Source organism: Scophthalmus maximus, chromosome 20, assembly GCF_022379125.1.
Source record: "Scophthalmus maximus strain ysfricsl-2021 chromosome 20, ASM2237912v1, whole genome shotgun sequence".
In the NCBI taxonomy this organism is placed as follows: domain Eukaryota; kingdom Metazoa; phylum Chordata; class Actinopteri; order Pleuronectiformes; family Scophthalmidae; genus Scophthalmus; species Scophthalmus maximus.
In genome coordinates this window covers 18,015,591-18,028,653 of record NC_061534.1, presented here as the reverse complement: position 1 = coordinate 18,028,653, position 13,063 = coordinate 18,015,591, and the positions used below count along the sequence as shown (strand labels likewise).

Sequence of the window (13,063 nt, the reverse complement as noted above, 5' to 3'; positions counted from 1 at the left end):
CATAATGGAATAACAGAAATTTAATCTTTCATGAGGTTTTGTTAGTTAAAATTCAATATTTTATTGGTGATAACACATACAGTAAAACATACATGTGACATGGTCATCAGCTTGTCTATTGGCCAAACAACATTTTTTTTTACAATATTAAAAGCAGTTCGGTCTTAAACAGTGACTTAAGTGAAAATAAATATATTTGGAAATATAGGTGAAATCGTAAAGCTTATACATATATTTCCCAGATCATTTCCCGCACCCAGTGACGGTCGACCATACGCACCGCTCTCTCCAGCCCAAGCCAGCGGACTGGCGCACATTCATCATTTCCAGGTAAAAGAGCTGATCCTAAGCTGCAGCAGACAGCAGCCAATTGAATACAAGAAGCAGGGTCCTGATCTTTCCAGATTAAACCAGCGAGGTGATGGCTCAATGGCGAGCGTTTCGGTTGTACAGCAGGCTGTACGTGACAGAGAAATCAAGCATTCTTTACGATACCCGCCAGGATGGCAATGCGCCAACTGTGTTCAATGACCCGAAAGAGGTGTCAGTATTCTTGGAAAAGAACAACGCGAACACAGGGGAGTAGATTATTGTATTGAAACTTTTCAGTTTGTTTATAACTGTGCCTGCGTTCATGACAGGACAGGGTAAGGGAACTGTCTGCTGGGGCTGATCAATTTGGGGAAATATGGAATTGTGATTTTTCTGAAAGATATTGTGATTGCAATTTGATTAGCCATTATAATTGCGCGCACGCACACACACACAAACACAAGCACACACTGAAAGAGAGCGGGATGTGTTGAAGAGAAGAAGGGGAGAGAGCTGTGAATGAACACAGTGACGGTGTTAGCAGTCTGTCTCTTTAACGAGGGAACGGTCGTGGTGTAGCTCCCTGTGGCACTGTGTCAAGCGCTGATACAGGTTGGTGGTGATGCCTCGGGATGTAGCGACTGAAAGCTTTGCACAATACCTTCTTTTGCACATCTGTCGGCTCAAACGCGAAATCTCCTGTATCACTGAATTAAATTGTCCAATATTCTTTGGTTTCACTCGTGTTGTTGGTGGGTGGATACGCAGTCACCCTGGTAAACTTCTGATTGGTGAGAATGAGTACGTGCGCAGCACTGCATTTCTGATTGGAACGCATGACAGTAGAAGTAATAGTCTAATAAATCGCAGCAGATTAATTGTTCAGCCCTACTGTCTGCTAAATGCAGCTCAACACTGTTTTATTTTCCACTGGGACTTGACCGCGGGAATCGTTTTATATATGGCTGTTACCCACAGCCTGTTACAGCTCTAAGTTCTAAGTCGGTGTTATGTGAGCTAGAGTGAGCCTAGGGGGCAAAGATGTTACAATAGTTTCATGTCAAAGGTCTTGTTCACGTTGTTAAAAGAGAAAAAGTATTCTCTTTGCCATAAATCTATCAATGAAGATGTGATCCTCTTGCAGGAAACCCACAATAAAGCAACTGAACAACGCAGACTTAAGTGCTGTTGGATATCGCAGGTTTATGAGTCATCATTCACTTCAAACGCCTGTGGCGTAGCTATACTCATGAAGCTCAAGTATGAAATTTAATGTTATTCTGGCCAAATAAACAATTTGCTCTTAAAGTTAAGACAAAAGCATTTTGAAATGGGAGATAAGCCTGCGGGGCTCATGGCATGCCACCTCAGAGGTGCCCAGGCCTCAAGGTCTATCCATTGTATCAAATCGAAGTCGGGCAGCCAGTTGACTGACCCTGAAATGGAACTCTATATTTCAAAGAAATCGTTCAAGTCAAGGACGCCGCAGATCCAGCCAGTTACAAACTTATTGCACTTCAAAATGATGATAGAAAGATAGTATAGAAAATCACCTGCAATAGCCCACTCGCTTTGCCCGAAATGTCCCTGCTTCCTTCAGACCTCTGTCCAAAGCCTCTCCCCCCACAACACATGAACGCGCACTGCTGCCTGACTGCATCGGAGGAGGAAGATACGAGTGAAGCACAACATCGCTAACTGACTGTTCGTGGCTCATTCACAAGTAAGAAAACACCTGACATTATCATAATATAAACGGAAACAATGAACATGGCTGTTGTTGGTAGGCACATTTGTCAAGCTAACATGTCAGTTGTAGCGTAGGTAAACTATAAATGACCAAATTGCTCGTTGGGCGCCAGAAAGGAGATATCAGATGTTATTTTCCTGTCACTATTTTAAATATATTACCTAAATAATTTTGTCTAAGCCCAGCATACTACCCCTGGCTACAAAAGGTACAAAACCTCATTCAACACATCAAAGAAGGTTCACCAAATAGAGTATATTCAACTAGATAACACTATAATGAAACAGGTCAATCACTAAGATTTCCAACAACAATGATAATACAAATGAAATTCAGAGCACAAATCAAATCAATGTCTCTTAACTTAAACAAATAACAAACAAAGGTAAATAAGGACCTCAAATAGAATCAGTCTTTCCGTTCATACGGAGCATGAGGTCGCTGTATGTGTGAGATTGTGCGTCCAGTCCAGTTCAGTTCATGAAATTACGAAGTTGTGTGTGAAGAGGATGAATGTGTAATTTTTTTTTTTGGGGGGGGGGGGGGGGGGGGGGTCCAAGGAAGGAGATGAACATGGATGATAGGAGGCAGGTATATAGAGGCAGCGAGGAGAGATCAAAGGTTGGAGACTCGACTTAGCTTCGCTTTCTTTTCTTCCACCACAGTCAGGGGTCCCAGGGCAGTTCCAGCAGGTCCACAGAAGTTGCAAGGGTCCATCTTAACAACCCACTTTTAAGTTCAGCAATGTCCCTTTATGGCTGGGTGTTAGATGGCTGTCCAAGTTCGGTTAACTATGATTCGTCTGTTTTCTTAACTTTGTTTGTTTCAAAGCTTTAAACTGCTAATTTCTCTTTTCTGTACTCTCACTCCTCTTCCAGTCTGTCCTCCGCCATGGTTTCTTTGACTTTTATATATAGATTTTCACGCCTTTTTCGCTCACAGGTGTGCCTGATTTATCATCTCCCTTCCCCCTCCTTCCTACCCTTCATTTCCTGTCCAGGTAGAAGGTACTTCCTGCATAACTTCCTTTCTGCTACACAGTGTTGGGAAATATCATTGCAAATAGAGTTCTGATAAAGTAACTTGTTGCTGGCTAGCTAGCAAAACATAAACAAGGTTAGTAATACTACACAGCCAACGTTTGTTTTGAGTTTATATTTTTAAATTTCAGCACATTTCAGCCATATTGTGTGACGATGAAACAGCTGCAGCACCTTTGTAGCTTTCTGCCCTTGTTTTTGTGTTACTATGTTTGACACAATAATGGTGAATTTTGTACAGGACTCATAACATGTTGTTTAGCATGTCAAAGCTTCCTCGATGAGTATTATTAGCTCAGACTATGAGTTTACTCGAGACTCTGTTAAATGTATCTTATCATATATCTAATCATTTATCATCTATCTAATCTAATCATGTGTTATTGTACGTGCCAGAATTCGAGGACTGAGCTTGGAGCAGTGACTGCTATGTCACTTACTACACCTCACATCAGCAGATGCTCCTCCACCGGGCCGTCCCGTTGCAGGTCAACCTACTTGTGTCTGCCAGAACTGCCTACAGACGTGGAAAAAATGTAATGTGGGCAACTTTAGGACTCCTGTGTCCAGGCTGCCACATATGGAGGTTTACATTTTGCACATACAGTATGTTATGCAATACCAATGTTTATTTATTTATTTATGTTCAGCATAACCTGCTCTAAATTGTTGGAATAAAAATCTTTAAAATGTTCAAGGCCTTTTCCATACGCTCACAGCACAAACAATCCAACCATTACATTTACCTCTTTACAAGCTGCACAAATAATGAGAACCCAATGTGTCAAGACACCCCTTTATTTTTTTGGAACATCATACAATATAACAAATATATATATATATATATATATTATAATTTTAGCATAGACAACATATGTACGCAAAAGAAACTGTCTGCACAGGGTTTCCTAGCTATTTAGTGTCAAAGCAGGTCTGTCAGCTGACGGGTCAGGATGTGCTGTTGTCGACTCTTAAGGCAGTGGTCCTGTAGAAAATATATCACAAGAATAAATCAACATTACTGAAAAGACTGACAACACTACAGCAGCATTATCTACAGCCACACACAGTTTTCTGTCACCATTTGTGGGAGCCAAGTATAATTATTTTGGTGACTTTGTTTATTGATCTTCAAATATTGTTATATATCATAACAAGTACTTCTGAGTTTCAGAATCTGTACAAAAAAAATGACAACCCACCTGGCATAAATGTTTACACGTTGGAATTTTTTACAACATTGCCATATGTTTTTTTTAAGTAGCTTTTGTACACAAGTATGTTGCCACTTCATGCTCAACCTACAGTATCATAAGCCGACTCACCTGGTCCTCTGCTGAATTGCTTCTCAAGCTGTTCACAGGGATCGTCTGGTGTCGTTGCTCTGGTCCGTAGATGACAACCTTCAGTGTGTAAAACCTCCAGGTCCTGGACTTCTTCATGTACTTGCCGTACCTGGTATTAGAGAAAGGAGGTCAACTTAGTGAAATGTTCATATTACCTTACATTGAACAGTACTTTTCATTTTCTGTCTGTTGTCCGGCACGTAGTCGGGAGCAGGGAGACGGTTTCCCTAGGGCCGAAGCTCTGCATCACTCCGGGACCTGTCCCTCATGCCTGGCAGCGTGATGAAAAACACACAGAGACTTCTTGATGGAACTTGAGGCGTTGCGGCATTTATTATTGCACACAGACAGCAACGTGCACATCGACTGCTACTACAAGCCTCTTGACACGCACACGGGACATTCTCACCACGCCTGCTCCACACACACACGTAACGCTACATTCTGTTCAAGGTTAATATAGATAAACAATCAAACCACATTTACTCACAACTACAGTGAAGACACCCGGCGAACACACAGGCAGCTGTGATAGCTGTAGATACACACAAGCTAATTTAGCATTAGCTAACTTACCTAGTGTCCTCCAGCGAAGCTAACTTGGCGCTGAATAAAACACCCACAAGCTATCTAACAGTTACGTTGGTTACACAGTTCAAGAAAATGAACCACTTCCACCCAAACGAAGCAGATAATTACCTTTCAACCTTTTCTCCTCCCGGAGTTGACGCCAGCGTTGAAGAGCCACACCGATGTTTACTCCTTGTAGTATCCAACCTCTTTGTGTCTGTAGCCGTCTCTACTGCTGTCATTCTTTTGTGATCGGAAGCTGTTGTAGGCACTTTCTCTTGGGTTCTGCAACTATTTTCTTCTTTAGTTTAGTGTAGCAACTCGTCTGCTAGCTGTAGCTTTAGCTTTGTAGCTTTAGCTTTGTAGCTGTAGCTCTGTAGTCTCTGCTCCCGTTGTTTGCCGTGTAGGAGACTGGTCACGCACCCCCACTGTGTAGTGAACGAGCGGAGTACGCGCAGGCAAGAGAAAGCCGGTTCATCGAATCATTTTCTTCGGGACAAGACTTATACAAAACTAAGAATGCTGGAAGATTTTACCCTTGTCTATGGTTGGCTGTATAAATTCAATTAAAATAGTTTCCCTCCCTAGGTTTTTTTTTTTTATCTCTGCCAAGATCTCCCCATTTTCCTCACAGCAGCCTTTTTTAAAGAATTACTCCATAATTCTGTCTATGTCTGGAACTACAAAACTCACAGGATCTCAAAAACCCATTTGCAGAAACCTAAGTCCGAAGGCGGACTGGTTCTACCTGCTTTCAGACATTACTACTGGGCTGCAAATATAAGGGTTCTAATATTTTTGGCAACTTGGTGCACTGGGTGGGTTGAGTTTACGTGAGTTTACCAGATAATTCAGCATAAACCCCAATCTGTTTCAATCACTAATTTTTGCGTGCCTTGACAGATAAAGCTTTCCATGCCTGGAAGGAGAAGGGTTTAATTTCTATTGAGGACTTTTATGTGCATGGAAGGTTGGCCATGTTCTCCAGATTTGTGGGTCTGTTTGATAGCTGTAATAAAGCCTCTACTATCAACATTTTGGACTCTTGGAAAGAGGGTAATGGACTTTCTGAATGGGATAAAAGTTTGTTTAACATACAGTCCTATTCTGTTAACAGTGGACATCAGTTGATTCAGTTCAAAGTTGTCCACCGGCTTCACTACTCTAAGTCACGCCTGCGCAAGATCTATCTGTCTGTCTTACCAGTGTGTGACAGGTGCAAAGTGACTGAGGGCCCATTATCTCACACTTTCTGGTTCTGAGCTTCACTCAGGTTGTGGACGAGGATATTTGACTGGTATTCAAAGGCCTATAAAAAACCTATCCAATTGGAAGCCGCCCTTGCCATTTTCGGTTGCTCTCAGTCCACTCTGCACCTTCCCAAAACCATGCAACAATCTCTGATGTTGGGGATGACAGTTGCTAAAAGACATTGAAGGAATGGAAATCGCCCTAACTCCCTTACTTTCCGTCATAGAGTTGGAAAGACTCAGGTTCCTGAAGACCAACTCAGTTTAAAAATTCTCAGCCATCTGGAACCCATTTTTTGATGAAGCTGGAGGAGACTAAAAAGTCACAAAAGACACAAGCCTATGACTTGCCTTGTCAATTTTCTTGTGTGTTGCTCTTAAGATCAATATAACCGGTAGCCTTTTGTGATTTCCACTTTTAATTCTATTTCACGTATTTATTTACTTTTGCGTGTGTATATATATATATATATATACTGTATATTTATTTAAAACTTTTTTGTTTTATTCATTTATTTTTATCTCTTTTTCTGTTGTATACATTGTGGTCGTGGTCATCACTTTTGCTGTCACTATTATTATTATTGTAATTGCTACAATGCTGTTATTGTTTTTTTGTATATTGAAAAGCATTCAAATAAAATAAAATAAAAAATATGAAAATAAAAAAGTGCCAGCGGAAAAGGGCCAAAAGTAGAGCCAGAACACAGGCAACAGAGTACACCAATCACACATAAGAGCTCGACTTACAGGCTTGCTGGGGTACACGTTAGAGATGTGACTCTTCAGCCTCTCCACGGTCCAGTTGAGGAAGCAGTTAATGGTCTGGTCTTCATACTTCTGGTTGGGGGCCTTAAGGACTAGGGTTACAGGACTATCAACAGCCCCAGGGTCCATGGCTCATATTACTAGCAGGCTCTGAAGAACCTGAGTTCAGGAGAGTGTCACGACTCAGGACTCGCCTGAGGGGAAAACGTCCCTCAAATGTTCTCCATTCTGGACCTTAACACCTAAAACAGTCCGTGTCGTAGTTGGGGGGTGGAATTCCCCCTCTACAACATCTGCCTCATCTTGAGATCTGTGGTGATTTCCAGTATAACGAAAGCCGCTCTTTTGTGTTGACGGCACTTGGATCTCTGGTGAAAAAAAAGATGAGGATATGAGAATTTGCTAGAAAGGGTGTAAAAACACGCACACAAATGATTTTCTTTTAGTTATCTTTCTTATTTTTGTTTTGTCTTTTTTGTTCTGTTTTATTCCCATGTATATAAGGAATGTATGCATGTATTCCTCTGTTGTAAAGCACTTTGTAACCTGCTTTAAATTAGAGCTACATTCACCTATCTGTCTAAAAAATATATTTCTATGTGGTAGCAAAGTGAACATCCTTGGATTTTGGATTGTTTGTTTAACAAAATCTCTGGATGTTTGACAAAGCAAACAACCAATTGATTAATTGTTCATGACCATTTCAATTCAAAAGTGTCAACAGTTTGTGATGATTTTCCATTTCCTCCAGTCTTACTGTCGTAAACTAAATATATGTTTGGGTTTTAGACCAGAATAGAATGTGACATAATCTTGGCCTCAGACATTATCATAATTTTTCACTGACAACTGATCGATTAGTTAAAAAAAATGAAAACAATCCAGAATAAAAAACATTGTTATCAAAAGCCCTTTATGAGTTATCTGATAATATCATGAACTTCTTATTTATCAGGCTAAACCATACAAGCATCAGAAAGACTGTGGGGGCAGCGGGGCTGAGTTCGGAGGCCTACAAAGTAGGATTTACGGTTATTGCGGTAACTTCAGGTTTAACTCTGGATTTTCAATCCTAAAAAGCTGGTTCTCTTCTTACTAAGGGGACATTACCATGGTAACAGCTAACCTGCTCTGGAGCAGGTTAAGTTTGAGTTAAGAAATCAAAGCCAGTCACCAGTCCAACTACTGGCCAATCAGATCACAGAAAAAGAGTCATAATTTTACAGGATGCTGACTGGGACAAGAGTTTAGAGTAACGTGACAAATAATAAAGTGCAGAAGATAATGACCTCAACAGTGACTGCCCACTTTAGAACATCTCTGCTTTCGGAAGTGAAGGGTTGACTGAGAAAGTTGATACCCAGCACTGCGGTCAAATTGTCAATTTTGCTTAGGAAGGTTACTAAATGAGAGAAATGACCCAGAAGTATTTAATCTGCAGCCATGATAAGAGTTGTTCTGATTCTTTAAAATCGCCCTCCAGTCCAAAAAGTGTTTTTCTTCTAATACACACACACACACACACACGTAAACATGAACTGTTGAAGGAAAAAAGGGCAGACGGGAGTGCCGCTGGGGACGCTACACAAAGTCGTTGTGCTTACTGGGACTAAAGCTAGTGTCCAAATTCCTAGTTCACTTTCTCCCGGGCTGCACACACAGGGACGCACATGGACGCACCGCGAATTTGTCTAATTCACATTTCGCGAAATGCGCGTCTAGTTGCGTCTTTGCATTGACTGTATGTAATCTACCCGCGGGAGACTCCGGTGAAGCCTCGAATGCTGCGGTTTTCGAAACTACCTGGTTGCGTGAACGGGGACAGCGCAGGGGACAGAGCAACCAGGTAGTTTCGAAACTGCGACGTTCAAGGCCTCACCAGAATCTCCATGCGATGTTGCAGCATGTATTCCCGTCGTCTCCACATTCTGCAGTGTCTGCCCTTTTTGTTGTTAGCTTATATTTTCTGTACAGACCATTACACACACACACACACACACACACACACACACACACATACACACACAAGGACACCTAGTGGCTAAAAGCTTCCGGGGGCCAAACTGTGACTAAAAACTCTGACTAACGACAAATTGTCTCTAGATGTGAGAGGGTGTCAGACTGAAGTCTTTTAAAAGTCTTGTCAGTGTCTTTTCGAAGTCGTCTAATGTATGGGAGGCATAAGATGAGCATGTGGTTGTCCATCTTCGGAAATGTGCAGTTTCACCACAGCAGTCGCACGTCAATTACATCCGCCGTCGCATGATTACATAGTATAGTGTAAATTGAGTCAGGTTATTTTAGCACCGCTGTTGACTTTTCCTTAATCCTACATTCCTTCTTTACACCTTTCCTTGACCTCATGACGTTTTCCATTGATGTGAAGGTAAAGTGGTTACGAGAAGGCAAAAGGAAGAACTTTCCGAATCCACCCCAGCATCGTAGCACAGGTTATCCAGGACGGACGGGATGATGTTAGGTAAATCAAACCAGATAACGAAAACATACCCAGGTTATGTTGAACTCGGTTCGTAGAGTTCACACTTCTGCCCTGTTGCATATTTTTTACGGCCAACTGCCAAAACAACTAACATACTGCGAATCAAGCTAAACCAGTGGACTCGCATTTAAGTAGTCTGTTTAGCAGCACGGCCCTAATGTTTACATACCGACACATACACCGAGGAAACTGCCTTTCTAAGGCAGGTGACTCCGTCCAACTCGGACCCATGTCACGGAGCCTGGGGTTAGCAGGGTTAGCTCGTCGGCTAACCATAGTTTCGCTGGGGTTTGATAGGAATTCGTCCACGCTAACAAACCGTGTCGGTGGTGACAACGCCTTCAGCGGCCTGACTGTGTGAACTGAAGCCGGGCGATCGCACGGAGAGCTTCTCTTACCGCACCTGTTCGCTTTTCTTGGCACCGTCGCCTCTCTCCGTCCCAGCTCGGATCCTCTTGTTGTTGTAATGTCGGGTATGCGAGTGGAAATACGTCACCACAACCCTCACAACAGTATCGCTCTCTCCCTGGTCTATGGCGGATCGCAAACCAACGTTTTAATGTGCATACCGCCACCTACTGCACCGGAATGTGTAACCCCAGGCATCATATACTTCAGGTTACATCTCTTCAAAAAAAATAAAAAGTAAATTAGAAAAATAAAAATAAAATAAACAATAAAAATAACATACTACATACTATATTTTATGATCTAACCCTGAATCTTTAAGAATACTCAAAAGTGCCCTAGAGCATTCCCTAGTTTTCTCACTCATCCCTAAGATCCCTTCCAAAACCCATCCCTGTTCTAATTCATAAATCTTATCACGCAAGATTTTCCTCTCCAAATTATGTTTGGCATCACCTCATAATTAAATGTTTTGTACAACATTTTCATCTACATTTAATACACATTTATGTCACATGTATGTCACATTTATCTGACATGCACTTATTCATTAATTAAAGAGTTGAGCTGAATCTGAACAAACAACAACTCTTTCAGGCCTTATCTCTTCTATCCACTGCAAACTGTTATTAATTATTTTACATATGGTCACATTAAACTCAGGTATATATACTCTTGCTCCTACATGATCACTCCCTGGACCCTTAGATCCATCAGTAAACACATATAATTATTAAAAATTCTCTTCACATACTCTTGAACCAAACATCCAATGTTTGACCAGAAGGTGCTCACTGCAGAGCCATTTGGCTAGTTCAGCTCCACCTCTAGGTCCAGCCCCACCCCCCTCGTAAGGCGCAAGCACACCAATTGGACGAATGTGCCCTTCAAGCCCCGCGCAACGAAGGATACCGGTGGATCTCCTGGCTATCCCAGGATTCATCTTGTGCCAGTTTCAAAGGGCAGATAGGGCGACCGACGATAACGCAAACGGAGAAAAACACTTTTAAATGTAGGTATCAGGCTTCAAAAATATTCAAATTTCATGTTTAGCTAGCTAAAGGTACATATTACTAATAAACAGAGAGGCCTTAAAACGTGATTATTGCTGTTAAAATAGTTTTGTGTGAAATTGTGACAGTCAGCTGCTGTATTAGACAGATGAATATTCCCAGCACATTAGAAACGTAACGTAATAATAAGTTTATTACTGGTAAACCAGACCGTGGATGTGCTTTTGTTGGTGATGTGAAGTAATACTGATTGACTGTTGTTTTTTTTCAGTTGTTTTCATACAACTGGCTCGTTAAAGAAAGGAGAAGTAAAACTTCAATGAGCGATAGCCAGATATCACTTTCTGTCTTTTTTACCTGTGCAATTTTTATCATCCTGTACAATATATCTATTTAAGTTGTGTATGAATACATGTGTATACATATTTATTCTTATTAGTTTTTTTTACTGCACATCCATACAACACTGAACTTGTTAGTCATATTTTTATCCAGACAGCTGCACATTTTAGCTTCTTTTCCAATATTAATGTATTTAGTCTTTATAGCTCTTTTCTATTTTTATTGTATTTTCTTCCCTGATGCCTTTGACTCTTGTTGCTGCTGTAACAAGTGGATTTACCCGGTGTGGGATTAAATGTGGGGTAGGCGATTTTTTAGAGAAGCACCTTCTGTCATTTTAATTGCGATGAATACATTAAATGATCTGACACTGAAACGGAAAAAAAATCGGTCATCTGTGGCCATGGCAGGACTGTAAAAATGAGGGGGAAAAGAGGAAATGATTTTGTAGGCTCCAGATCAAAGAAAATCAAGGGTAGTGGAGCTAATGGGGGAGGAATAGAGGAGAGAGCTCGGGAGGAGCTGGAATTTAAGATCATTTTTAGATTTGGCAAGTAAGTCTTCAGAGAATCCTGGAAAAATTGACAACTGTTTCCAGGAACCAGATAGGGGCTACACACATGGCTAAGGTGTTAATTTGTTGATTATTTGCAGCAATGAGGAACAGAGAGAGCCGCTGAGAGGATGAAAGAGATAGGGTGATTTAAAGTGATACATACAAGCCGTATTGAAAGAGGATATCCTTGGAGTAAGGGATTGATTTGGGGGGTACCAGTCGGAGTCTATGGAGGAAATTAAATCAAACGTAAAAGCCAAAATTATAAAAGATGCTCGTCGGTTGCAGGTAACTCGAGAGGGAGTGAAGAAAGATAGTGAGCAAGTTGTGATTTAGTTTAATGAGGAAGTGCTCCCGCAATAGGTGGCTTCAGAGTAAGCTAATATATGCAGAGGCTGTGAAGATGGTGAGTCATGGAGGAGGAGTGGAGAACCAGTTCAGACAAATGAGGGGAAAGAAAAAGTTGACCTAAACAAGCTTGTCATTTTCATTGCAGGGGTAGTGAACGCTACACTGTAGGGAGAAAACAGAGAGAATTAAAATAATTGTAATGGCAGCAGCTCATCATCTTGATATTGGTGGATTGACATTGGAGGAAGTGAAGAATGAACACAGTGGTCAAGCAAGCCAAGAGCAGTCATGGGGTGTTGGTTAGTAGTATTAACTGTCCTATTGCTACAATGGAATGCTAGAATTTCGTTGGCCAATGGACAGGAATTTAAAAAGTATGCAGATGATTTATACAGCAAACCAGATGTAATTTGTGTGCAGGAAACATGATTGAAACCAAATTTAGATTTGAGAATAGTCGGGTATGTTTCTGTTAGGTGTGATAGGGGTACGGAGTAGAAGGAGGATGTGCAACATTTATTAGGGAAGATATTTCATTTAGAGAGGTGAGTATAGGAAATGATCAAGAATATATAACAGTAGAGATATGGATAAGGGAGGTAGAGTATGTGATTACAGATGACAGAGCAGCGAGAGCTAAAGGATTCACAAACAATGTGTTCTACTTGACCGGTAATTATCCCTGTTTCATTTATATTTTATTTCCATGTTATTGTAGCACTCTTTGACCATACCATATGATAGTATCGTGTTGTAATCAGGCTGCTAGTTGCTAGGTTCACAGGGCTATGGCTATTGGTTAGCGGTGTTTATTGCATAGTGGCTGACAATATGTTTGTCTCAGTGCAGTCTAATCT

General features: G+C 41.2%; 1 protein-coding gene across 4 annotated transcripts in view; it reads right to left on the bottom strand.

The window, feature by feature from the left end:
* The window catches only part of herpud2 (HERPUD family member 2), a 32,215-nt gene extending 22,120 nt beyond the window's left edge, over positions 1-10,095 (bottom strand). For 2 of the 4 annotated variants that reach the window (XM_035607995.1, XM_035607999.1), the window contains exons 1-2: positions 9,940-10,095; positions 7,019-7,404 (exon numbers count right to left, since the gene is read on the bottom strand). In XM_035607995.1, the coding sequence (XP_035463888.1) occupies positions 7,019-7,165 (147 nt within the window). In that variant the 5' untranslated portion in view covers positions 7,166-7,404; positions 9,940-10,095. Of the gene's footprint in view, positions 1-7,018; positions 7,405-9,705; positions 9,863-9,934 lie in introns of those variants that run through there. The other 2 variants (XM_035607997.1, XM_035607998.1) reach the window with 2 other exon arrangements.
* Between the last annotated feature and the right edge of the window lie 2,968 nt (positions 10,096-13,063).